Source organism: Nelumbo nucifera, chromosome 3 (genome assembly GCF_055504915.1).
Source record: "Nelumbo nucifera cultivar China Antique chromosome 3, China Antique-T2T, whole genome shotgun sequence".
Classification (NCBI taxonomy): Eukaryota; Viridiplantae; Streptophyta; class Magnoliopsida; order Proteales; family Nelumbonaceae; genus Nelumbo; species Nelumbo nucifera.
Window position 1 is genome coordinate 2,936,417 of NC_142651.1, and position 27,972 is coordinate 2,964,388.

The 27,972-nt window shown below is 39.7% G+C and overlaps 1 protein-coding gene across 1 annotated transcript in view; it reads left to right on the plus strand.

The window, feature by feature from the left end:
• LOC104593264 (ENTH/VHS family protein) overlaps positions 1-27,378 on the plus strand; it is a 67,418-nt gene extending 40,040 nt beyond the window's left edge. The window contains exons 4-8 of the mRNA XM_019197028.1: positions 691-810; positions 889-1,045; positions 5,266-5,405; positions 5,510-5,545; positions 26,218-27,378. Coding sequence (XP_019052573.1) covers positions 691-810; positions 889-1,045; positions 5,266-5,405; positions 5,510-5,545; positions 26,218-27,048 — 1,284 coding nt within the window. The 3' untranslated portion in view covers positions 27,049-27,378. The remainder of the gene's footprint in view (positions 1-690; positions 811-888; positions 1,046-5,265; positions 5,406-5,509; positions 5,546-26,217) is intronic.
• The last annotated feature ends 594 nt before the right edge of the window (positions 27,379-27,972 follow it).

Here is a 27,972-nt window from a genome sequence, read left to right on the forward strand (position 1 = left end):
ATTTAAATGGCTGGCAAAGGATATTGAAGTTAAGTACAACTGGGTTAAAAGAACTGCAAATGCCTTTGCTGACGGGCTAGCTAAGCAAGGGGTGTATAGGGCTTCATTGTTTTGGGCTTCTTTCTAATTCTGTTTTTTGCTTGTGGGGGAGTTAAGACAGTTTACCTCCCTCTGTTTGATCGTAATACCTCCTAATTAATTCCAATGAAATTCTGTTATTGGTCAATGGTTCGAGACAGTTTTCAGTTCTTCCTTGATTATCAGTTCAGAGTTTGAAATCTTCAAGGGTTTGAGACAGCATACACCAACATGTGTGTCGATCGAACCCTAACAAGTAAGAAAATAAAAAAAACTAGTATATGAATTCACAAAATGAATAATTTAGTGTCATAATGTCTATTTTATTATTATATTCTCAAAAAGAAGGAATACAAAAAATACTTTATAAACACTGATAATTAGGCTGAATAGAATGAAATCTTTTAGTTTCAAGGTTCTGTTCCCAGTAAAAAATTAGGCTGATTAGTGGAATCAAAGTATGGACATACCATTAATATATGGTTTATGAAACTCCTCTTACATGCTTCAGCTTTATGGTTGTATCATAATCTCTTTTTCTTTTAGTGTCATTATCTAGCTAAGAATATCTGCATATCTTATATTCTTTACTGTTTTCTATGTTTTGACCAGATTGACATATGGGAAGAGAGAAAAGTTTTTGGTTCTCGTGGGCAAGTCCTCAAGGAAGAGCTTGTAGGAAGGAACTTGGGAAACAGCAATAGAAGTGGAAAACATTCAGCCTTCAAACTAGTGAGTGACACTTTACTGATGCGTGGATTTATTTTTGTTGGAATATTGCAGTTTATTTTTATTGTTGTTGTTTACCAGAAACCATCTGTTGGAGATACACTGGAAAAAATTATTTCAAGTTATGAGGTTCTTTATGATGGTTCTGTGGATGAAGATGCTGTATGGAGCAAATGCAGAACTGCTATTAACAGTCTTGAGAAAGTAGAGAAAGAAGTTGGTGGCAGTTTTAGCTCAGGTACTGCTTAGGTTGACTGCATTTTTTTCCATTTATCTTCCCTTTTCATCATATACTATTTCTTGAAGTTTTTTCAAGTATGATGTCTATTTTTACATTGCAAGCTTTGCATTGTTATGTAAAAGATTTGCATCATTCATAGTTTTGCAGAGTTCTTGTTATTTCATTTTTCTATAATATGATTAAAACAGCAGTAAGAGACTTTTTATCTATTTTGCAATCTCAGCCATGTTGTTATCAATGAATTTGATTTCAAAAAAGTTCATCATCTCATCATTCATGCCTTATCCCAACTGTATGGGGTTGGCTACATGAATCTTGTTTCACCAATCCATTCTATTTAAAGCCATATCCACTGGACACCACAACTGGGCATTGCCATGGTTGAGTAGCCATTATTGAAGGCACATCCATTAAATACTCATTTGGGGTTCCTCATTTCATCTACTCTACGATTTTATTCATGGTTTCTTCACTTGTGATGGAGAATACCTTCTTATGAAACACCCAATCAATATGCAGTGCAAGAACCATGCAGTCACAGTGTTGTCTTATCACTTACAAACCATGCAGTCACAGTTTGTTACTGGAAGTTTCGAATTCTTTTTTTTTTAAGATAAATAAAAAAATTCATTAAGCTCAAGAATCAACTACATCATCAAGCAATGAGAAATCACCTGAAAGAAAAAAAAAAAAGAAATAAAACAAAACAACACTGAACCCACCCACCGACAGATCTTCAATACCTCCCCCAAATCAACCCAGCATATAACAAAGAACCCACATCGACCCACTCCCAAGAAAAAAATGACCCAAATCCATTCACTTCAAAAAACCACTCTACCAACAGAGTAAACCCGATTCCTATCCACTCCAATTCCAACACTATTTTCTTGATCCTTAACTTCTAGTTCCATAAAAACCTTCCTTGCAAACTCCCCCCCTCCCCCACCTACAAAAAATAAACCCATAATTTTGCTTACTTGCACTTCCACATCCACGACTTTGTTTAGATCTATACACACACATAAATTCAAATGGCACATGAGGAAGGATAGTCATTCTTGCAAGTTACTCGTTTTGGTCTTTTGGAACATGGGATTGGATGCAATGCTGTAGCACTAGTACTGTTTGCATAAAAAGGTATAGGTGAGATCCTTGGGTCGGATTGGGCTGTTGGGACAGTCTGAGAATTCATTTGAGTGGGTGATCATAGTGACAGGATCAGCCCCTTTGTCGAACAAAGTGAATGATCGGGGATGCACTCTCTCTGATGGAAACCTAAACTGCTGGCAGTTGATTTCAACTGTTGAAATTTGTTTTGCAAAATATATTTATATAGAGATATACATATATATTATGTTTTCAAATTGTTTGCAAAAAGTTTTAATTCCTGGGATCCATGTGAGTAGAGAGTGCAGCACTGTACCTTGCACCCAGGGGAGAGGTTCTCTCTTGTCGGGCAGTGTTTGATCATTATGGGCTGAGAGGTTAAGCGTAAGACCTTTGAGGGTAATACCTGATGGGCTAATCTTGCATCTGCTCACAATCCTTGGGTTTTTATAAGTTGGCTTGACCTAGTGACCATTTAGTGTAAATGTTGGGCCCAATAAGAGCCCATGGTGATGGACTCAAGGGTTCACTGTCTCCTATAGTGAATTCGGCCAGGCCTTATAACAAAGGCTGGGCTGAACCCATGTGGCTAATGTGTAGATCAATGTTTAGGTCCCACGCATTACAAAGATATCCAACTGGGCAGCAATTTGGAGGATAAGTGAGCACATAGACTTAATGGGCCTAAAGCCCAATTCGAATTGGCTTAATGAGATTAATTAAAGAGGGGCGGTTCTGGGATTTAGATCAGCGGATAGGATAAGGGATTGTCCCTATCCACTCAGAGAGTCCAGATCCAAATAGAGATTTGGATCAGGAAACTCCTAATTAGATTAGGAGGGCTGATCTTTATCTGCAGATAAGATAAGAGATTATCCTTATTTCTTGAAGAGAGTCCAGATCCAAATACAAGATTTGGATTAGGAAACTCCTAATAGGATTAGAAGAATCTCTTTTTAAGGCTATATATAGAGGAGCAGGGCGAACCTCCAGTTCATCCATCAGTCTACTGATTTAAGAGAGAAGACAACATACAGTTTGACTGCTTCTATCTTCTGCTCTTGCTCTCTCCTGCCATTGCCGCCATACCTGTTCGATCTCCACTGTGGGAGCAATCAAGAAGGGTTCTTGATATTACCTTTTGGCAGAAAAGGTAATCAGAAGTCGTGCTCACTAGCCCTCCATCGGATTCTTGTTGAAAAATCAGGTTCTTGTTGAAGAGCCATCCTGCTGATTCTATTTCATCTTGCACCGTGTCATCTTCGGTGGAAGCAGTCTTTGGATTTGGGCATGAACACCTTCATTGGAGGTTATCGTTACTTCGTATCAGGTATAACCCTCCACTCCCTTTTGGTTTCAGATCTAGTCTGGTTTAGGTTCAAGATTGATCCTTGAAAATGCAGTTTTCTAAAATAGGGAATGTGATTCCCACATGGGAGAGAGAGATTTTTGAAATTTCGCCCAACCTACCTGCAGGGTTCGGCCATCCATATGATGGATCTCTCATCCCTTCAATAATCCCATAGATATAGATTGGGATGGTTCAATTGATGATAAATGTTCCACTTCTAGGTAGTGATTTAAAAGGCATGCCTAGGCGCACAGGCGAGGCGCATTTCAAGGTAGGCGCCTCGCCCAGGTCCTAGGCACAACCCTTTCAAAAGGCACATGTTTGGTGCACCTTGCGCCTCAGCCCAGGTGTGCGCCTTTTGAAACTTTGACACTTTTTTGCTTTCTTTGTGTCTAGCGGCTGGGCCAAGGGCTCAGCCCCCAGACCCCCATGCCATGTCCCTCGAGGCAAGCCCAAACAAGTCCACGTTAGGTCTTAAATTCTTTGTTCTCACACAAAAAATAACGATTTTATAGTTTTAATTTCTTTTTAAGAAGACATTTAAAAAGCAATTAAAATTATAAAATCATTATTTTTTGTGTAAGGACTAAGAATTTAAGACCTAATGTGGATTTGTTTGGGCTTGCGTCGAGGGGCGTGGTAGAAAAGCGGCTTGTAGAATCAAGAGTGTAATGTGTTTTACATCACATTAGCTACTTGAAGTAATGCAATTGAGAAAAAAAGAGATTGTGTGTTTCATATGCTTGAAAATGTTTTATATATTTGATTTTATTTTTAAATTCTCATTTGAATATGCTTTACATGTTATATTTATGTATTTTAATATTATATAATAGATTTTTTAAAACATTTATTTTAAAATTAAAGTTTATCTTTTTATTAATCTTATGTTTAATAATTTTTGGCATTTTTTTATTTTTTATCCTTTTTATTTTATTTTCTTGCCTTGCTTAAAAAAGGCGCGCGCCTTGCCTTGCGCCTTAGGCGCAAATTGACCCCTGCGCCTTTTTTGCGCCTTGCGCTTTTAAAACACTGCTTCTAGGTATAGTACTCTTGTTGGTAGCAATTTGGTATCATGGAGGAATAAGAATAGTTGGTTGTAGCTTGATCTAATGCTGAAACAGTGTACAGAGTCATGGCTCATGGCATTTCAAAGATACTGTGCATTTGGTTGCTACTTGATGAGGTGGGACTTGAGTATGAAAGATCAATGATGCTCTACTCTAACAATCAAGTAGTATTAACATAGGTTATAACCCCATTCAGCATAACAGAACAAAATATAGTGAGGGGGATAGGCTTTTCAATTAGGTAGTGGGTGTCTTTTGGTAAAATTTGTCATCCATTTGTGCCGTCAAATAATTAGTTGGTAGATGTGTTCACTAAAGGGGCACTCAACTCTGAGCTGAATCATAATGTAAGCAAGTTGGGCATTATTTGTATCTATACTTGGCCTCAGGGTGAGTGTTGAGAGTGAAAGCAGTTGTCGTTCTAGTGTTGATTATGTTATTTTTTGTTCTTATTCATTTCTATCTTTATCATTGTCAGTCAGGAGTATTATTGTAATTTTTTTGCAAGTTTCATATAAATAGCAAAGGAAGGGGTTGTGCCCACATCCCAAGAAGTTCCCTCCATTCTCTCTCTTTTCTTCTCCTCTTCATTCTCTTATAAAATCTCTTTAAACCTAGATTTACAGATTAACCAAGAAGTTCTCTCTATCATGTTCTTTCTGTAATGTTGTCTTCTTGGTGAACAGGACAACTGAATGGTTCTGAATTTTTGGAAGAATTGCAAGGGCAGCATGATATTCTGAGAGAATGTATTGAACAACTGAGAGTGGTTGAATCATCAAGAACAAATCTTGTGTCTCATTTAAGGGAGGTTCTTCAGGAGCAGGTTGGTTGTCTAGAAGGCTCTTCAGGAGCAAATCTTCTGTCTTTTCTTTCATTTTATAAATAATTTATTTTCTTGGAAGAGAATTAACATGAATATGTTCTTAGGAATTGAAGCTGGATCAAGTGCGTAATCAACTTAAGGTAATTCTTTAACTCTTCTGTCCATGTGATTTGTAGGTCAAAGATTTATCTTTGGACTTTGACATTTAAGATTTTGGAGGTTCCAAATAAGGTGATAAAAAAAGAATAATGGCCTGGGAAATTTAAAGGTATTGGTCTGTGCATGTTTACAAATTTGAGTGTTGGTTTGGAGTAGGGGTGTGCTTTCTGGTTATCATGCATGAGGTTTCATTTTTCTTGGTTTATGTGATATTTGTATATGTTTTAGGGATTTTTACAAACAATTAATGAAGTTTTGTTAATTGACAAAATTGGTGACATTTTGAAAAAAAAAATGTTCAAATTGGTCAACATAAAAATTAAAATTCTTTTTTGGATAAAATTGCCCTTTCTTCTATGTTTCTTTTTGTACACTGAAAAAGGAACAACTTCCATGTCTCTCTACTGGAGTGGCAACACATTGCCGACCATTAGATTGGCCTTGTTGTCATAGTAGAGGAATTCACCCGTGTACATACCTTCGACAGCTATGAAGAGTTCCTTCTAGTGCTTGTAGTGATATTGTGTTGGGATACTGCCCAACTCAGGAACCTCTTCGAGGGGGTTCACCTCCAACAGAAGAATAGGGGAAGAGGGAAGAAGAAGAAATTAGGAAATATCTCTCTGCATGCCTTCCTCTCTTGCCGGACTTACTATTTATAACATTTTATTACAATCATTATCCACTATTCGTTCCTTAACCAATTCTGATTTCCCATGTGCAAATCCTAACTGATCAGGCTGACATGTTCTTCAGTCTGCGAGTGTACACAAAACGAACTGGGTGCCAGGCCTGGGCTGCTGTCCGCATGGCCTTCTCATGGGCCTGAGTTGCAGCTGGGGTCTGTGAGTCTAGTGGGCTTCCATCAATTGCCTCCCCCTCAACCAACAACCTTGTTTTTTTTTTTTTTGATCAGAACTCAACAGCAACCTTGTCCTCAAGGTTGAAACCAGGGTACTGATGCTTGATGTAGTAAGAGCATGATTCCCAAGTTGCGTTGTCTAGAGGAAGCCCAGTCTAGGCAATTAAAGCCTCTTGTACCAACTTCTTACCCTGTTTCACCCAGCAGTAATCCAGCACCTAAAGAGGAATCAACTGGGGTGTGCCATCCTCTAAGAATTCAGGGAGGGTGGCGCAGACCTGTGTGTTTGGGTTGAGGCACCACTTCAGAAGAGAGACATGAAATATAGGTTGCAGTTTGGAGACGGGGGGAAGAGCCAGCTGGTAAGCTACCTCGCCTACCCGGGCTGTTATTTGAAATGGACCATAGTACCAGGGAGATAGTTTTTGGTTTGCTTTTCTTGCCACAGTCAACTGCCAGTAGGGCTTGTAGTTTCAAATAAACAGAATCACCAACTTTGAATTGCATTTCTTTATGCCTCTTCTCATAATAGAACTTCATCTGAGACTGAGCCCGGCGTGGGTGGTCCTTTAACAATTTTAAAACTTCATCCCGTTCTGTTAGGTGGGCATCCACCTCTTTGATGGCTGAGAACCCTTTCTCATAAGGTAGAATAGATGGGGGTTCCCTCCTGTATAGTGCTTTGAAGGGTGTCATTACCAGCCAGGGCGTGAAAGGAAGTGTTATTACCAAAGCTCTACCCACAGGAGCCATTTAGTCCATTGCTTAGGTCTGTCACCGACGAAGCAATGGAGGTAAGTCTCCAGGGACCTGGTCACCACCTCAGTTTGGCCGTCCGTCTGTGGATGGTAGCTGGTTGAATAATGCAGTTCAGTTCCTTGAGCCTTGAAGTAGTCCTTTCAAAATCTACTCATAAAAGTAGGGTTCAAATTTGTTACAATGGACATCAGGGTGCTTTGGAGCTTGGCAACATCTTGGATGAAAATCCGTCCCACTTGGGATGATGTGTAGGAATGGGAGAGGACAGAGATATGGGCATACTTTGTGAACCAACCAACAACTACTAGGATGATTGACTTACCATAAGAAGTAGGGAGGTCGGTGATAAAATCTATGGTAATCTCCTCCTAGACTTTGTTTGGTATGGGTAGAAGTTGCAAGAGTCCTGCAGGGGCCTGGCTATTGTATTTATTATATTGACATACATGGCACACTACAACATAGTCCCATACTGAACTAGGTTATGGGCAATGTTAATTGTTGTTTGATTATCACAATATAACATCATAGGTTCTTCTATGACTATCACCATGTGCCATAGCTCTGTATTCAGCTTCTGCACTTGACCTTGTTACAACTGACTGTTTCTTACTCTTCCATGAAACCAGATTACCTTCAACAAGAGTGCAAACTCCTGATGTAGATCTCATGTTATCTGCCCAATCAACATCTGTCTAATCTTCTAACTTCAAATGTCCATGGTCAGCAAACATTATGCCTCTACCTAGTTGTCCCTTTAAATAGGCAAGTATCCTATCAATAGCTTCCCAGTGTTGAACTCGTGGGGCATGCATATACTGACTTACCACACTAATTGCATAAGAGATCTAGTCGTGTCATACATAAGTATAACAACCGGCCCACCAATCTCTAATACCTTCCAACAACCTTCACTAGCTCACCATCTGAAGCATTCATCCTGTGGTTTTAATCAATAGGTGTATCAGCTGGCCTTGCCACAAGTTTTCTTGTCTCCTGTAGTAGGTCCAAAACATATCCTCTATGAAATGAAGATCCCATGCTTGGACCTTGCCACCTTAATGCCCAAAAAAATACTTTAGCTCCCCAAGGTCCTTAATCTCAAACTCCTAGTATAGGTTTATTTTCAAGGTATCAATCTCACTTAGGCCATTTCCCGTGACTACAATATCATCCACATACACTATCAACATTGACACTAATGATCCCGTTCTCTTTACAAATAGAGTATGATCAGATTGAGTTTGAGTATAGCCAATTTCAATCAATGCACTCCTAAGCTTGTCAAACCAAGCTCTGGGTGATTGCTTTAAACCATATAAAGATTTCTTTAATATACATAACTTTCCTTTGGCTACATCACTATAAAAACCAACTGGAACGTCCATGTACACCTCTTCCTGCAAGTCTCTGTTAAGAAAAGCATTTTTCACATCAAGTTGGAAGAGAGGCCAAGAGTAGGTAGCTGCTAGAGATAAAAGGATCAAAACTGAACTCATCTTGGTCTTCAGTGCAAAAGTTTCTAAGTAAAGTTTGAGTGTACCCTTTTGCAATCAGCCTCGTCTTATACCTTTCTATGCTTCCATTAACCCTGTACTTCATTGTATAAACCCATCTACATCCAACTGTCTCCTTGCCATCAGGTAAATCTACAATCTCCCATGTCTGATTTTTAATCAATGCTTTCATTTCTTCTTGCATAACTATCTTCCACTTAGGTTTGGAGAGAGCCTCACTAACACTCTTAGGTATAGACATCGAGTCAAGGGAGGAAAGTAATGCCCGGTAGGAGGGAGATTACCTACTGTAGGAAAGGTGATGTGAGATGCAATGAGTTGTACGCTTCCTTTTCCCCTTCCAGAGTGAAATAGGGAGGTCTAGGTCATCTACAATAGTGTTAAGAACAGGGGTGTTAGTATCAACAAGAACTGGACCATTAGAGGGAGCAAGAAGCATACCTGGGCATGTGTTAATAGAACCTGGAATCTCCGATGAATCGATAAGGAGTGGCATGGGTTCCCTTGCTGTGGAATCAACCTCCTTGTGTTGTCATAGGTGTTGTCGTGTAAAAAACTAAGAGGCACAACACAGTGGAGTTGGCAAAGTGGGTGGAGCAGGTGGGTCAAACACTGGAGTGGACAAAGGAGCTGTATCTGGACCTAGTGGAGCTAGCAAAGTGGGTGGAGCAGATGGGTCAAACACTTGAGTGGACAAAGGAGCTAGAACGGGAAGTGGTATAGATTGCTCACTTCCTTCCCCAAAACACTCCCCTTGAGAAGAACTGCCTATGAAAAAGGGTGTTGACTTAAAGAAAGTGACATCCAGACTCTTTGAAATCGGATCATAATAAGAGTACCCCTTCTGGTTTCCTGCATACCCAAGGAAAACACACCTTTCTGCCTTAAGGTCTAGCTTTGAGTGGTGAGGACCAAGAATGTGGGCAAAACATACACATCCAAATACCCTTAAAGGAACATGGAACATTTCCCCCTTGGGAAAAAGAAGGCTAAATGGAGTAGTGTATCCAAGAACACAAGAGGGTACCTGATTAATCAAGAAGACTGTAGAGCTCACCATTCTATTACACTATTCTGTTCTGGAGTATATGTACTACTGCTATGATGGGCTACTCCATGCTCCAATAAGTATGATGCTAAATTTTTCTCAAAGTATTCCCTGACATTATTTTCTCTAAACACCTTCGCTCATACTCTAAACTACATTAACACCATTTGATGGAATTATTGTACCAAAGAAGGTACTGATCATGGGATCTCATCAAGTATATCCAAGAGTACCGAGAATAATCATCCACAAATAGGAGAAAACAACGGTAACCACCCATAGAAGGAATATGATATGGTCCTCACATATCAGTATGGACAATGTCAAAAATTGAAGAGCATCTTTTATTGCTTGCTTTAAAAGAATATCTACAATGTTTTCCTAGTTGACAACCCCCATACTCTAAATTGGACAACCTAACTAATTCAAACAACTTTGGAAACAAAAAACACAAAGAAGCAAAAAACAAAATGCCCTAACTGATTATGCCAAAGCATAATTTGACCCATTGACTTTGACTCACTATCCCTGTTGACATGATGACCGGGAATCACATCATGAAGATAGATTCAATTCACTTCACTTCACGACCACTCTCAATATCCTCTTTGATAATTCAAATTCTTTGTCAAACCACTAATAGATAAAAGGTTAGTGCTCAGTCTAGGAACATAGAGTACAGATGGTAGGATAATTGTATCAGTTATCTTGATACACCCCTTCCCAGCAATGGGAACATGGGATCCATCAATTGTGGAAACTTTGTCTTAATAGAGCAGAGGTGGTATGAGGAGAAAATGGTGGAAATATTGGTCATGTGTTCTGAGGCTCCTGAGTCTATAATCTAGGGCTTGTAGTGGAGGCATAATTTGTAGTGGCATGTGAACTACCTGTATATGCAAATGAAGTAGAATGACTACCTCCTGATCCTCTTGCACCTTGCTGTCTACCCAAAGATGAGTCGAAACTGGTTGTATCTTTCTGACTCAAAAACTGTCCATATCTCTCTAATTCGACCCTAACTGCAGCCGCTACAATAGACTCTAGAAAAGTTGAAGTAGGTGTTCCTAACTCTTGATAAATCACCAGTCACTGCCATATTAACATTCCCCTTCTTGTTTTTGAGCTGACTTGGTATAAGGTGTGGGTAGAGCTTCCGGTGGGTACCTCTAATATGGTTAGGTTTCTTACAGTAATCACAGATCAAGTCCTTTTTGTCCTCCTTCCTAGGCTCACTACCACCCTTATCTCCACTCGGCTTAAGTTTCACTGTGTTAACCATAGCCGATTTATCAAGGCTTAGGTTTCTCATCATCACATTCCTCCTACTCTCCTCTCTAGGTTTCTCATCATCACTACCACCCTTATCCCAGGAAAGAATATGTTGTCATGCAATGTCATGCTCTGGGTTGAATCCTACTAGAAACTCAAACACTTTATTCTTCTCTACCAGCTTTTGATAAGTGGTTGCATCTTTGCTACTCTCCCAAATCATAGTCTCCAAGTGATCTATCTCCTACCATAAACTGCAACAGACTTTGCTACTTTGTCACTCCATCCCAAATATCCTTGGTTGTGTTAGCTCATAAAAAGTTCTTGCTTATATGGGGTAACATAGAATTGTACAGCCAGGTCATCACCATGTAATTCTCCTATACCCACCGAGAGGAATCTGTTTCAGGTTTCTTCTCCTCCCCAATGATGTACCCCAATTTCCCACAAGCAACAATAGCCATCTTAGCTGATTGTAGCCATTCTGAATAATTTTTACCATCCAATTTTACTATGGTAATAATCCCAGACCCAAAAGAGTCATTGATACTTCCTCCACCTAGACCTAGGTCACCGGTGGACTTCTGCTCAGTACCCCAACCCTCCATTTTGACTTCAATCAGGTCAAAAACAAGAAATATTGAGGTAGAAAGCTTCCAAAAACAAATTGATCTCACAAACAAGGGTAGAAGGGCTCTCGGAGGAAGAAAAACCTACCTAAAGAGAAATCTCTCTCCTCCCACCTTCTCCCACCAAAGAGAATAGTGAACCGATCTCTCCAGAGGGCTCAGAAACTGCTAGAAACTGAACCGCCCCTATAGAAAACCTAGAGAAGCCTAGAAAAGTCTGATCACCCAATATCAGGTCAAAAATGAAGAGTCCAACTTAACTAGGACTCTTCCCCGCATTCCAGTTCTTCCTGATTTTGATGCCAAAATACAGATCACCCTCTTAATGATTGAAACCCACCAAAAAATCCAATAACTGGGCAGTCTGAAGTATATCGATCAGCCCTTTATCTCCTCGTGCAGTCGGCCAATCTAGGACTGCATAGAGGAAACTCCAAGAAACCCTAGTCTTTCTTCGATACCAAGTAGAAAGTGCAAAACTGCAATCTGATTTGAAACCTGTGATAGAAAGAGAAAAGAAGTTTCTGCAAAGAAGAGAAGAAGACCTCCTTCTCTCCTCTTACTACCAAGGCAACAATCTCTCCCGAAGGAGCATTCATAGCAGACCTCCTTCTCTCCTCGGACTGGACTAAAGCATATACCTCTCGAATAGAAGGGTGATCCTTGCTGTCCAAAATTTAAACTCTAGTGGGTTCATGCATGTGGATTAAGGCCTAACAAGAAAGCAAAGACTTGCTGCTGAGAAACCAGCTGTTTGTAGGCTTTAGCATCTTTGTCACTCTTCCACTCAATGCTTTGGTAATGATTCAGCTCCTTCTAGACTGAAGTAAGGGCTGAATAATAGGAAGATAAACTCCTTTCCCCCTGCTTACATGTGGAAGATTCTGCTTGTAACTGATAAATCCTACCATTAGTCTCTGTTCAAAATATGTTGCCTTTGTCTATTCCCATATTTCTCTAGCTATCTCTGCCCACATAAAGTTCTACTTAATAGAAAGTAGCATTGATGCTAGAAGTAGGGGTGTCAAGGGTATTCGAAAATCCGATTTCGAATTTGATATTCGACATAGTCGAATCGAATTCGGATAATTCAAATATTATAACCGGTCGAATTCAGATATCCTATTCATACCGAATTGTTAATCGGATTCAAATTCGGATATGACCTGATTCGATTCGATAAATACCCGAATCCGACCGATTCTTTATTCTTATATATAATATATAAAATATTTTATATAATTTATATATAATAATTAAGTTATATAAATAATTTATATATTTTTATACTTTATGCCAATAAAATATTTATTTATATATTTATTAATTATCTAAAATAATTAATTAATCGAATTCGAATCGAATCGGATATTTGAATATTTAATCGGATTCGAATTCAGATATTAATTTTCAATATCTGTCAAATATCGAGTCGAATTCGGGTATCAGATTTTCTAGTCGGATTTGAATTCAAATATTGCCTGATCTGATTCGAATTCTATCCGTTTACACCCCTAGCCAGAAGCCACAACATGATCATACAGTTCTCTTGATCCCACTTATCATATTTAGTGGTACCTTCCTTGGTTCCTTTATCTTCCCATTGATATACCTTACCTTGCCTCTGGCAATAATATCAAGGTTCAAAGTATCAATACCATACGAGTTTCGGCCGTATCGTATCGGTACTTAGAAATGGCTGAAACACTTATTTTTTTTAGTTTTTTTTCAAACTTTGGTTTTTTGGAAAGATTTAGGTTGTCTTTATTATTAAAAAAAATGGGGGTCCGAAACACCTAGAAACAAGTGTTTCGAACCGTATCGTTTGTAAAAGATACAATACGATACGTCCGATACGGGGCGTATCGTATCGATACTTTGAACCATGAGTAATATACATTCGCATCTCCTTAGACCATGCCAAGTAATTTCGACCACCTAAGGGAGTAATAGTCATGGGAAAATTTTAGATATCATGACCAGTGTTTTGGAAGGCATGCCTCAGGTGTGCCCAGGCGAGGCGCATTTTGGGGTATGCTTCTTGCCCAGGTCCTAGGCACACCCCTTTCAAAAGGCGCACACCTGGTGCACCTAGGCGTGCACCTGATGCGCCTTGCGCCTCAGCCCAGGCATGAGCCTTTTTAAAATTTTGCTCACTCACCGAAGCTCTGAGAACCCTCCATTTGCTAATGTTGTTCATTCATTCATTGCAATAAAATATCTTCTTAAAAGGCAATGAAATTTATAAAATCATTATTTTTTATGTGAGAAATAAGAATTTCAGACCCTAACATAGACTTGTTCGGGCTTGCCTCGAGGGGCGTGGTACAAAGGCGACTCATAGAATCAAGAATGCAATATGTTTTACATCACATTAGCTACTTGAAGCAATGCAATTAAGGAAAAAAAGAGATTGTGGGTTTTACATGCTTGAAAATGCTTTATATGTTTGCTTTTATTTTTAATTTTTCATTTGAATACGCTTTAAATGTTATGTTTATGTATTTTAATTTTAGATAATAGGTTTTCTAAAACATTTATTTTAAAATTTAAGTTTATATTTGTTATTAACATTATGTTTAATATTTTTTGAATTTTTTGCATTTTTTTTGAATTTTCTGACTTTTTTTTTAGCCTTTTTTTGTAATTTTGCGCCTTGCTTAAAAAGGCGCACACCTTGCGCCTCAGGCACAAATTGACCCTTGCGCTTTTAAAACACTGATCATGACCACTGCTCAGTCCACCCTGATTAGATGTAGTTCCTGATGTTGTAGTGTCCTCAGCAGCCATAAATAACAACTTCAGAGAGGACAGTAATTTGTTACTTCAGTCCACATAGGAAATAGGTAATAGGAACTACAGCAGGTTTAGACAACCACTCCCTATGAACTTGGGTACATGCAAAGCACACATCCAGACAATGCTGCTGCTGCTACACTACATATACAGGTCATACAGACCACTCTTAGGCTAACACAAGCCACCCAAACATCAGCAATTAATTACTGCAGCAATTTGCTGACAGAACCAAGTCACTCATGACCTACAGAGGTTCAAACTTTCTACGGTTTTGGATCTTTTGATCCACAAAGGAGTTTGAACTCCCCTACACCATTCGGTCAATACAAAAACTGGACTGTTCTTGGTTTTACTACCAAGAACTAAGGTTACAAGTGGTACAGAGTTTGTCCCTGTTCAGTCCAAGTATGATTTTGTAGGTCTCCAATCCAAAAAGTTGTAATGTTTAATAAAAACAAAGGTACATACCTCTTTAATCTCTTCAGACCAACCATCCACAGATTTCCGGTATTGATTCTTGATGCCTTAGCTAAGATAGAAGAAGAGAAAAGCAGGCATGGAGTTTTCAGATCTGAGCGAAGGTTGTTCATTCCATTCTCAGTCTAGGAAAAGAGAACAGAGACCACAATCAGAGGAAACAATCCTAGAGCTCACCATCCTGCTCTGATACCATATTATTGAAGAGGAGAATGAAGAGAGAGAGGGAGGAAGGAAGAGAGGAGAGAACTCAGAGAAGAGAAGAAGAGAGCCAAAAAGTCAGGCTGGCGGTGCCAGCTTAGGGCAACTAAAATAAAAATAACACAAAAGGACTAAAGTACTCTTGTGGCATTTATGTATATATGGATGGATGGAAGGAATGCATGCATGTGCCTGTATAAGTGTGTTCAACTTTGCACCTGTAAAAGAAGTTGGAATAAGCTGATTCGATCCAGCTTCTTCTACAGCATCCATGAATGCGTATCAACGGTTTTCTTGACAGTGTGGCCGGCCAGAAATAAGAGGAAGAGAAGAGAAGAGAAGAGAAGAAGAGAGAAGGGAGAAGAGAAGAGAAGGGATTGGCAATGTAACAGTACTGGCGGTGCCAGCTTTTATTATAATATATATAGGGCAGCAGAAATAACAAGGGAAAAGACCCTTGTGCCCCTGCTATAAGTGAGTACAATAACAGACATAACAGAAGTAAAAAAATAGAAATAAAAAATGCTTTAACTAGCCAAACAGACCCTAACACCACAACTAAATTATTTCAACACTCCCCCTCAAGTTGGAGCATAGATGTCAATCATGCCCAACTTGTCACACAAATCTTTGTGCCGCACATGATGAAGACCTTTGGTGAAGATATCTGCAAGTTGTTCTTCTGAGCTGACATATGGACTACACACTTCTCCATTTACAAGTTTCTCTCTAATAAAATGCTTGTCCACTTCAATGTGTTTCGTCCTATCATGCAAGACTGGATTAGCAGCAATATTGATGGCAACTTTATTGTCACAGTAGAATGACATAGGATTGCTCACTGCAAAACCCAGTTCACCTAACAGATTTCTTATCCACATGATTTCAGAAACCCCATGAGACATCGCTCTATACTCTGCTTCAGCACTAGATCTAGCCACCACACTTTGTTTTTTACTTCTCCATGTGACCAGGTTCCCTCCTACAAAGGCACAATACCCACTGCTGGACTTTCGGTCATTGACTGCTCCTGCCCAATCTGCATCAGTATATACTTCCACCTTTAAGTGACCATGTTTCTGGAACAACAAACCAGCTCCGGGAAACTTCTTGAGGTATCTCAGGATCCTCTCTGCAACTTCAAAGTGAGTTGTCTTAGGATTGTGCATGAACTGACTAAGGACACCCACTGCATAAGCAATATCAGGCCTGGTCATAGACAAATACAAAAGTCTCCCTACGAGTCTCTGAACTTCTTCACATCTTTCAAAAACTCTCCCTGACTGTCTCCCAGATGATGGTGAGTCAATTGGTTTTACCCCCAACTTGTCTGTATCTTCTAGTAGATCTAGTACATATTTCCATTGGGAAATAAAGATGCCCATGTGAGAGTGGACAACTTCAATTCCAAGGAAATAACGTAAGGGGCCTAGATCTTTCACCTCAAATTGAGTGGCTAAGAATTTTTTTAGTCTCCGTATTTCAGCCTCCCAATCTTCTGTGATCACTATGTCATCCACATACACAATTAGAGCTGCAATTTTCCCTTCACCTTTTTTCACAAATAGAGTGTGATTTGACTGGCATTGTTTGAACCCCATCTGTTGAACTGCTAAATGGAACTTACTAAATCAAGCCCGAGGTGATTGTTTTAACCCATATAAAGATTTTTTTAACCTGCACACCTTTTTTTCACTGCCTTTGGCACAGAATCCTGGAGGTTGGGTCATGTACACTTCCTCTTCCAAGTGTACATGGTCTCCCAGATGTTTTAACCCATATACTTCCTCTTCCTCTTCCACAGAATCCTTTGGCACAGTTCCCAGTCAAGATTTGCTGCCAATGAAAGAAGGATCCTAATAGAGTTCATCTTGGCTACTGGAGCAAAAGTCTCTGCATAGTCCACTTCATATACCTGTGTAAAGCCTCTTGCTACCAGTCTAGCATTGTACCTTTCAACAGTTCCATCAGCCTTGTGTTTCACTGTGAACACCCACTTGCAACCCACTGATTCCTTCCCTTCAAGAAGGTCCACCAACTCCCAAGTGCCATTTTTGTGTAAAGCATCAATTTCTTCCTGCATTGCATCTGTCCATTCAGGTTTAGACAAAGCTTCTGCCACATTCTTAGGAACGGGGACACTGTCCACAGAAGAGAGGAATGCACGGAATGAAGGTGAAACATGATCATAGGACACAAAATTAGAGATAGGATGATTAGTGGTACAAGACATAACACCCTTTCTCTTAGCAATAGGAATATCAAGATCATTGATGACAGGTGAATCAACATTTAAAGGAACAGACATATCAATAGAAGCAAGTGTACCTGGCTGATGAGACGGATCTGCCTCTGGTGAATCCGATGATGTTGGTTGCATAGTGTCAAGTTCCACGGCTCTTGAACTCTGCTGGCTTTTATGGCGATGATGAAAAACCCGGAATGGAGGAGGATCGGGTAAAGGAGGTAGTTGAGTTTGAGTCGTCTGTTTCTCCTCCACCCTACTATCCCCCTGAGGAGAAATCGAGAAAAAATGTTGATTCTCAAAGAAGGATACATCAATGGAGACATAGTACTTGCGAGAGGTAGGATCATAGCAACGATACCCCTTTTGAGATAAAGGGTAACCAAGAAAAACACAGGGAATAGCCCGAGGATCAAGCTTACCTCGAGTAGGGAACAGGTTATGGACAAAGCAACGACACCCAAAAACACGCATCGGAATGGTGGACAACGGAGCTGTAGGAAACAAAAGCTGATGTGGGGCCTTATACTCTAGTAACCGAGAGGGCATGCGGTTGATGATGTATGTAGCACACAAGACTGCATCCATCCAAAAACGTTTTGGCACATTCATATGAATTAATAAGCCACGAACTACTTCAAGAAGGTGACGGTTCTTTCGTTCAACAACACCATTTTGTTGGGGTGTCCTGGCACAAGAGCTTCGCTGAAGTGACCCACTCGAAGCAAAAAACTCCGTGAGATCACTATGGAAGTATTCCTTCGCATTGTCCGACTGGAAGATATGGATTTCCGTTTGGAACTGAGTGAACACCATGCGTTGAAAGTCTTTCACAATTTTCGGCACTTCATCTCGAGATTGCATAGGGTAAATCCAGGTGTATCTAGAATAATCATCAATCAAGGTAATGAAGTACTTATATCCAGCCTCAGTGGGTAGAGTAATAGAGCCCCAAACATCAGAATAAACAATATGAAATGGAAATTCAGATCTTTTATTTCACAAAGGTAAAGAACTTCTACAATGTTTACTCAATTGACATGTTTGACACTGTAACTGACTCACTGACAAGGACTCAAACAACTTTGGAAACATAACTTTTAATGACTCAAAAGAAAGATGACCTAGACAACTATGCCATAAATAGGCTTGACTCTCACTTGACAAACTCATGGACTCTATAGCCACAAGACCAGCTTTATTCTCCAACACGTAGAGGCCATCCACCATGCTTCCTCTACTAATTGTCTTCCCCGAGGCCAAATCCTGAAACACACATGAAGACGGAAAAAAGTGACTGAACAGTTCAAGGAGTGAGTTATACTACTAATGGACAGCAAATTAATAGGTAATTTTGGAACATGCAGTACATTAGGAAGGATAAGGCCAAGTGGGAGAGGTATGGTACCTCGGCCAGCTATGGTAGAAAAAGAACCATCAGCTAGTCTCACCTTATCTCTCCCAGAGAGAAGGTTATATGTCTGAAATAAATTTGACTTACCGGTCATGTGGTTTGAGGCTCCGAAGTCAATAACCCAAGGAGAATCAGTGGTATGAGATGACACATGGAAGGTAGTGGCAGCATTACCTGATGTAGATGCAAAAGAGGTAGAGGGAGTAGGACCAAAATCTATCTGGCTGAGAGTCCTACCATACAATTCCAAATGTTCACGAAAGGAGTTGATAATTTCTTCCTTAAGGTTAGAACTGGGATGCCTCTCCTGAGTTACCAAAGGACTAGTCTCTGTTGACGCCATATTAGCTGAATTATACTTTTTCTGATTCTGCCGGCTTGGTTTCTTGCCCTGATCAGGTGTTGACTTCTTACCCAAATCTTGTGCCCATTTAGGTTTTCCATGGAGATCCAACATGTATCTCTCGTGTGTCGTGTCTTCTGGCAGTGAGTGCACCAAAGTTTACTCTTATCATCTGTTTTTTTCTAAGAGTCACCTTTTTTAAAAACACATCCGACATTTGTATCTGAATTTCCCTGGACAGCTAGGGCAACTGACTCCCCTTCTACACAATTCATCACACTTCTTCTACTCTTTTGACAGCACTAAGGCATACACCTCCTGAACTAATGGCAAGTCTTTACTACCCAAGATTTGCACCCTGATGGACTCATATGAATGATTCAGCCCTAGGAGAAAGGCAAAGACCCGTTGCTGAGATACAAGTGACTTATACGCCTTTGCATCTTCATCACACTTCCAATTCACATTCTAATAGTGATCAAGTTCTTTCCATATCGATGTCAAATCAGAATAGTACATCGAGAGACTCCTCTCCCCCTGCTTGCAAGTAGAGGATTCAGTTTGCAGTTGATATATCTTGGCATAGTGTCTCTGCTCTGAATAGGTGGATTTCGCTTGTTCCCATATCTCACAAGCAATTTCAGCCCACATAAAAGTCTTACTTACCTGTGGCAGCATGGAAACCAAGAGCCAAGACATCACCATACTATTCTCTTGGTTCCACCTATCATATTCAGCACTTCCATACTTTGGTTCCTTCACTCTCCCATTGATGTATCCTATTTTCCCCCTAGCAGTGATGTAGAGTTTTATTCCCCTAGACCACTCAAGGTAGTTCAGACCATCAAAGGGAATAACAGCCATGGGGAAACTCATATCCATTCCCCCACTCACTCCATTGTGGCTCCCTGAAATCTCTGAAGTAGCAGAATTCTCAAACGACATGGTCAAAACAGACAATCAGTCCCAAACACCGGACTTAGGACCCCTCCTTACTCCACAAAAAAAAAATGCTCCACTCAGTCCACACCCACACACTTGGGTTTGAAAACAGTCTGAGCACAAATAGTACCAATTTCAGGACAAAAAAAGGCAATATTCGGCAAATTTCAGACCTGTACGGTTTAACAGTCCCAACCTACCAGCCTTCCAGAATGTCGAAGAACATTAATCAGAAGGAGAGATCCTTAACACTTATAATCAAGCCAAATAATTGAGATAACAGGTCATGCTTGACCTACAGTCGCCTTAACACAGGAACAGGATCACACTATCCCAAAAAACAGAGGTACAAAGATCTGACAGCATTCAGCAGCCCAGATTCATTTGGTTTTTTCACTTGGTACACGACCAAGGAGGGTAAGGAAGAGAAAAAAGGAAGGACTGTACCAGTTGTAGATCTGTTTTCCTCAGTCAAGATTCAGATCTCTGTTCCGCCCAGATTCAGCAAGTTGGAAGAGTGAAGTCTGTTCGATCTGTTCTCTCAGTCAGTATTCCCGCTCTGATACCATCGTGACAGTGTGGCCAGCCAGAAATAAGGGGAAGAGAAGAGAAGAGAAGAAGAAGAGAGAAGGGAGAAGAGAAGAGAAGAAGAAGAGAAGGGAGAAGAGAAGAAGAAGAGAGAAGGGAGAAGAGAAGAGAAGGGATTGGCAATGTAACAGTACTGGCGGCGCCAACTTTTATTATAATATATATAGGGCGGCAGAAATAACAAGGGAAAAGACCCTTGTGCCGCTGCTATAAGTGAGTACAATAACAGACATAACAGAAGTAAAAAAATAGAAATAAAAAACGCTTTAACTAGCCAAACAGACCCTAACACCAACAACTAAATTATTTCAACAGGTTTTAAATTTAAAGGCAAAAATTTTCTAGTATATGTACTATATTTTTAAAGCACCATAGCTAGGTCCTTGTACATATAATAGTGCTAAGGTAAGTTAACCTTAATCTGCTAGTCATAAAAAAAACATGAATATTTTAGCAAAAGGAAGTGAAGAAATTGGGCAAACCCAACCACAACCCAAAGTCAATGGGTTGGGGTTCAACAATTCCAGCCGTTACATCAGTTTTGAAAACATTTCATCATCATCATCATCCAAGCCTTATCCTAAATATATGGGGTTGGGTACATAAATCATATTTCACCATTCTGTTTATTTAATGCCATATCCATTATTAAATTATGAGCACTTAAATCACTTCTTACTTTGACTCCATTTCCTTTTTGGCCTATCCCTAGCCCTTCTAGCTCCTTCAGATTTTACAGATCACTTCTTACAGGTACTGTCACTGGACTTCTATGCATGTGACCAAGCCTTCTTAGTCTACTACTCTCTCATTTTATCACCAATTGGAGCTACTCCTAGGTTCCTTCGAATGACTTCATTACTGATCCTATCTCAGTACACATTTTTGCCACTCATTTTCTGGATGTTGTTTCTTGACTGCCAGATACTCCACTCAATATAGCATAAATGGCCTTAAACTATTTTATAAAATTTTCTTTATTCAAGAGTCGTTTTATTAAGGGAGGCTCTGATGTACAAACATGCCCCTCCAAGCCAACAATGAAAATAAAAGAAAGATAGCAAATATCACAGTGCGATTGTTGTACCATAGTACAGTAGGGATGTAGGATTACTATATATGACTGTCTTTCTATACTTTACCTCAAACTGATTTGGTGAAGATATCAGCAACCTGAATGACAAAGACTATGCGAGGAAAAGTGATTATATCAACAAGAAATTGGTTCTGAATAAAGTGCCAATCTACCTCGATAGGTTTGTTGCATTTGTAAAACCATGTTGGAGGTAATTTGAATCACACTAAAGTTATCAGTATAAAGTGGTAAGACCCAAGGCCCTGAAAGACCCTGCACCTAAATAATATCAGTGTAGGCTTATGATTATGGCATTCAATTTTACAAATGATTTGGACACAGTAGGTTACTTCTTGTATGCCCAAGAGATGAGGAAATCACCCAGGAATATACCATCTAGAGCATAGAATGTCTACTGTGTCCAAGTCAGGATTGGGATGTGTGATAGAAAATAATCTTGGACACAGTACCCTTTAGATAGCAAATGATCTTGGTCAGCAATGGCTAGGTGTTATTTGTCAGGGCACTGACATGGACTGGCTATAACATGGATAACGTGGGCAATAATGGGATGTGTGATGGACAAGACCAACTACAAGCTGCATGTAGTGAATAGCATCACAAAGAGTCTCATCATGATCTTTGGAATGTTTCATTTAAGTGTACAAGGTGGAGTGTTGGTAATCAGAAACCAATACTTGCATAAAATTACTTCAGTGGAGATAAAGAAGTGGATAGTCAGGAAGTCTAAAAGAGACAACTAGAAATGAACACCTTTATGGCAACTTAGGTTAAGTATACTAAGATTGTTTAATCATGTTATTGAAGATACAACAATAAGAAAGAGTAATTGCTCGCAAGTTAGAGGGTTCTAAAAGATCTAAGAAGAAGCCAAAAGAGACAAAGGTTGAAGCAGTGGGCAAAGATCTATGGACTTGCAATCTATGATACCCAGGTATACATGCCTAAAATCCTGTTTCAGACCTCCCCTTGGAAGGTAATTCACTGTGTTCTTCCTTCCTTCCTGAGCTATAGTGTATATGATGCTTGTGATGGAAATGAGATATTTCTCTGTGAAGACCTTTTGATGGGGGATGCTACACCGAGACCACCCTAATCTCTACTCACTCTCTCTCTCTCTCCTACAAAAAAAGAGCCTATTTCTAAATTCTTTGTTATATCCTCAATAGGGACTAGTTGGGATTTTTGGCTTTAGAAGAGGCCTGAGGGACTCATCTAGGGAATTTTCCATGTATGCCTCAGTTTTCTATATCCTTTCACCCCCCCCCCCCCTGTTTCAGTCCCTTCTTTTCCAATGAAAGAAGTTTGGAGTAGACCTTTGCCCCTAAGATGCAAACTTTTTGTTGGAAGGTTTCTCTTGAAAAAATCAATACTTGTGGTGCTCTTCAAAAGAGACAACCCAATTGGTGTCTTACTTCTCATGTTTGTCCTCTTTGTTGCACTGGAAGAGACCACTTACTACTTCCATCTTGTTTAGTCTCTAGCATTTGGAGTTCTCTCTTTTTGGTTGATGATGGACACGACCAAACTCTTCAACCTAAATCACTTAAAGTTGTTTCGAAAAATAGGGAGAATACTATGGAGATGTACAAGAATGGCAATCATCTGGACTATTTGGGAAGAAAGAAATATTCAAAGGGCAAAATAAAAAAAAAAGGACTACGGCGAGGGGGAAAGGTAAGTTCCTTTGGCACATCTCAAGGTACAAATACAAAGAGGAAGAATTAATTGAGATTGATAGAAATAACAGAGCTAAGAAGGCGTATGATCAAGAAAAAGTAGATTGAAGTCATAGGAAGGAACCTAGGAGTAGCTCTGATGGATGACACAGTGAGAGAAAGTAGATTAAGATGGTTTGTTCACGTGTATAGAATACCTGATAAGAAAAAGTGATTTATTACAATTTGAAGGGGCTAGAAGAGCTAGGTGCAGGCTAAATAGGACTTGGGTGGAAATAATAAGAAATGCTTAGGTGTCCATTGTATATGGCACTAAACAGAACGGAATGGAAAAATGGGATTCATGTAGTCAACACCATACAGTTGGGACAAGGCTTAGATAATGATGATGATATACAATTTAAAAATAACACATTTATCTATATGTATTATATGTAAATATTTGTGGCTTGTGCCTGGACACAAGTAGACCTGTTTATGGGCCGGGCTCGGGCTTGGATTTTGCTAAAATTTGAATGGGGCCCAGCCCGAAACCCAAGCCCGACACAGTGTAAGTCAGGCCTGAAGCCCAGCCCATGAACAGGTCTAGACACAACCTAGGCCCAAGCTTGGAAATTTCCGGGGTGGGTACAAATGATCACCCCTAATGGTGACTGATTCATATACTACTAGGGATACTGCCTATATCCATTGGACATCTCCAAACATTGGGTGCGTACAGCTGAATTTTGATGGAAGCTCAATTGTCAATCCTGGACCTCCAAGAGTTGGCCAGATCTCTTAGAGATAATAATGGGATATACTTGCACTTTACTCAGGACTGGTTGTCTGTGGTAAGCAGAAGTATTAGCAACAGCCTAGAGCAGTGGAGTCAGAAAGGAAAGAAAACATGGTACTAGAGAGACATGTTACGAAAGAAGGAATCACTAACTAGAAAGAAATACAAGTGACAAAGCTCTTAACTCCATAGCTGCCTTCATGTGAGGCTTGCTGACCACCAACAAAAGAATAGACTATCCAACAAGAAAGAAATGTTGTTGACGGCACAGAACAAGTCGATCGGCAATTACTCGCTTCGACCCAAGAGTCCCAAAGGAAAGAGATACTCATCAACTAGAAACACGTACTTGAATGCTGAATGCTATGAATCAAGAGAGAAGAACTACTAGTGCCTAAACATATGTTTAAGACATATTGGTAAGCAAGGAATGGAGATACAAAGTCATTTAACCTCAAGAGTATGATTGAAAGGGACTCAAAAGTGGTAGTGGGATGGCTGAACAACACCAGGTTCTATGGATTCATAGACAAGTTATTAGGAGAACAAGAAGACCACAGAAGGGATTAGAAGCCACCTTTCAGTGGGTCCAAATGGGAGCAAAGGGTTTAGTAGATACATTGACTAAACAAGGGGTAAATAGGGAGCAACTATTCTGGGCTTCAATATGTGCAACCAAATGGCATAGGTGGAGAAATCCAGCCTAGACAAAGGGATGCTAGGCATTGTGTACATAATATCCTTTTGGTTTATTAATAAAAAAAATCAGTTAAAAACAAAGAAAACACACCCGTTTCTAATATGTACCTGATACAACACCAGACACTATCAATACTTCTAAAAGAATACTTCATAGCAATAAATGTTTCAAAATATGTAAAATGATATATTTTAGCAAATCATACTATAAAATATGCATATTTTAAAAATTTTCATTAAATTTGACAAGACATAAGTATTATGAAATGATACAGTTTCAAAAACTAGATTAAGAGTACAAGTGTATTTAGTGGGGTACCCATAGCCATATCCATGTTTGGGATCTTAGGAAATGGAGTCATTCCCATTTCCCATATCCATGCTTGTGTCAGCATGCCTTCTGTACTTTAGTATCACAGTTGTGATTTAGCAAGGGATTTGGCCCTTCATAGTGTGAAATGGTGAAATATGATCTATATAACCAACATCAAATGGTTGGGATACTAGGGTGCAAAGGAGATGACAAAATTAGTTTGTCACTTAAAGCATGTGTTGGCGATTGAAAACATGATAATAGTGCCTACTCATAGTTATTGCACATCCTAAAATGTATCAAGAGTTGGTAACCAAATAAAAGGAAACATTTGTTGGGTTGTTATATGTTTGATTGATACTACAATGTACAAATGATCTGTGTAGATGATGGTTTCCGGTGGTAAAATGACAATATGCAGAAGGCTTCCTAATCAGCATGTCAAACTGAATAGTTATTGTTTGATGACTGGATGGAAGTAACAAATTATGGACACATTGTGGTATGGTGTGGCACAGGCCTTGAGATGCACCTCACCTGTGCATCCAGGCATGCCTTTTAAACCACTGCTAAAACGTGTTATCTGTGTAGATGGGTGAAAAGAAAATATGTGTTATTTATCGAAGCTTATCCTAAAGTGGATTCTGAATCATTCTCCTTTGAAAGTAACTACAATTTGTTGTTGTATCAACAGATTAGCTAACAAGGGGATAATTGTATGATGATAGCTCCTGGTTTGTCTAAATATCATTTTTATTTGTCATCAAATATGACTCATTGTCATTCTCTTATTGGCACACATTTAACATGGAATTCCATTTGCAGTCAGTGGCCTAAAAATGACACATGATGGCCGTCTGTCTGGATTCTTGTATTTATCATTTTTCACATCTAGGTTGATTGTATCAAAACAGGTCAGAGGTTAGCATGATAATGAACTTTGTGTTTTATATGGTCAATGTTACACTCTTTTTTCTCTTGACATTTCTCAGGTTGCTCGGTCTCAGTCAGAACATGCTGGCAACATCTGCCAACAGTTGCTTAACTGCAACAGCAAGAAGTTGCTAGTGGAGCAAAAGTTGAACGAAGTGAACACCTCTGAGGGACCTCCCAGTTTCACTCCAGATAATGCGATTGTTGGTGGGAACAAAGAACAATCAGCTCCAGTCATGTATACACAACAGGGATCTTTTCCTGACAAGTCCGTCAACATCCATGAAGAGTCGCGGAAATCTGCAGCAGCTGCTGTGGCAGCAAAGCTTGCAGCTTCAACTTCCTCAGCCCAGATGCTCACTTTTGTACTTTCCTCTCTGGCATCAGAGGGTGTAATTAGCGGCTCGTTAAGTGAATCTCTCAGTGATTATCCTCCAGACAAGAAGCCTAAAGTTGACAATGGTCAATCTTTTGTAGCTCCTCAACCACAGCTGCCATGTTTTCCACATCCTGAATCACAACTACAAAACCAGGTTGCAACCACCTCACAATTGACACCAAATCAACAGCTGCCCACATCATCTTCACCAATCTCACATTCAGGTATAACCATGCAGCAACCACTGCCACCACCACTACCACCCCTGCCGCCTCCAACTGCTCAGTTCATACAGACAGCTGGACCAATGATGAGTGTACCTTACAGCTATGGTACAGCCTTACAACAACCCCCACCTTTGCCTGGTTATCCAATGGTTGGGGCCCCTGTTACAAGTGTACCTTCCTATCCTTCTCATCAGAATCCTTATCAAAGTTTTCAAACATCAGAAGGTGGGTTTTATAGCCAGCCACCATTGCAGTCAACACCACCTCCCATTTCGCGACAGTAGATGCCCAGACCTCAAGGGGTAACAATAGGAAGAAAGTTTTGTTGGGTGACCTGTATTTTACACTGATCTTTTGACCAAAGGAACATTTTCTCCCAGCACTTGATGAACGGGGAGTTCTTATAACGCATACATGTTTGTATATTAAACTCCACAGTCCACAACCACTTTGGGTTTTATAATCTTTATATCCGTGTAGATGTGAGTTTAGTAGTTGAGGGGTGATGTGTATTGTTTCTGCTGACACAGCAGTTGTTTTTGTTTAAGAAAACAAAACCACTCGCATTGTCGAACACCCGCCAAGTGATTCTGCAGGAATGCTCTTCTTTTCAATCGTGTCTGTTATATTGTAAGAGTGCATAGTTGGCCCCATAATAGGGTGGGGTTTATGGAAATAGGAAGAAATCAGAAAAGAACTGTCGTGGCCAGTAAGTGAAGAACGTTATCCACTTTGTGCTGGCACCTTCAGAGGGAAGAGGCTCGCAGGTCAATATGGATGGTGTCGACCAAGCTATACTAGAAAGCTGTTGATTGACATTATTGAACTGTTTTGATGTGTTGGTGGGAGAAGGGAGCACCATGATGTCTGTTTCCTGTTATGGGATCACTCTGGAACAGTGGTTGAAATGGAAATACCTCCCCCACCATAAAAATGAATAAATAAATAAAGCGGAGAAGGGAAGCGCAGAACATGTAATTAGGCTTGTGTAAAGTTACAAATATAATTTTATTTGCACGGCCATCAAAGCCTACGTTTAACATTGAAGCCAATGAACATTGTAGTAATTTTTTTTTATAAGCAAATATAACTTTGACAAATTTAAAGTGATCAACTTTTGCTAGTTTTGTTACCCAAATAAAAAAACTTTTGCGAGTTTAACACTTAAATCCGTACATACTTTAAAAGGGATTGATAAAAAAAAAGGA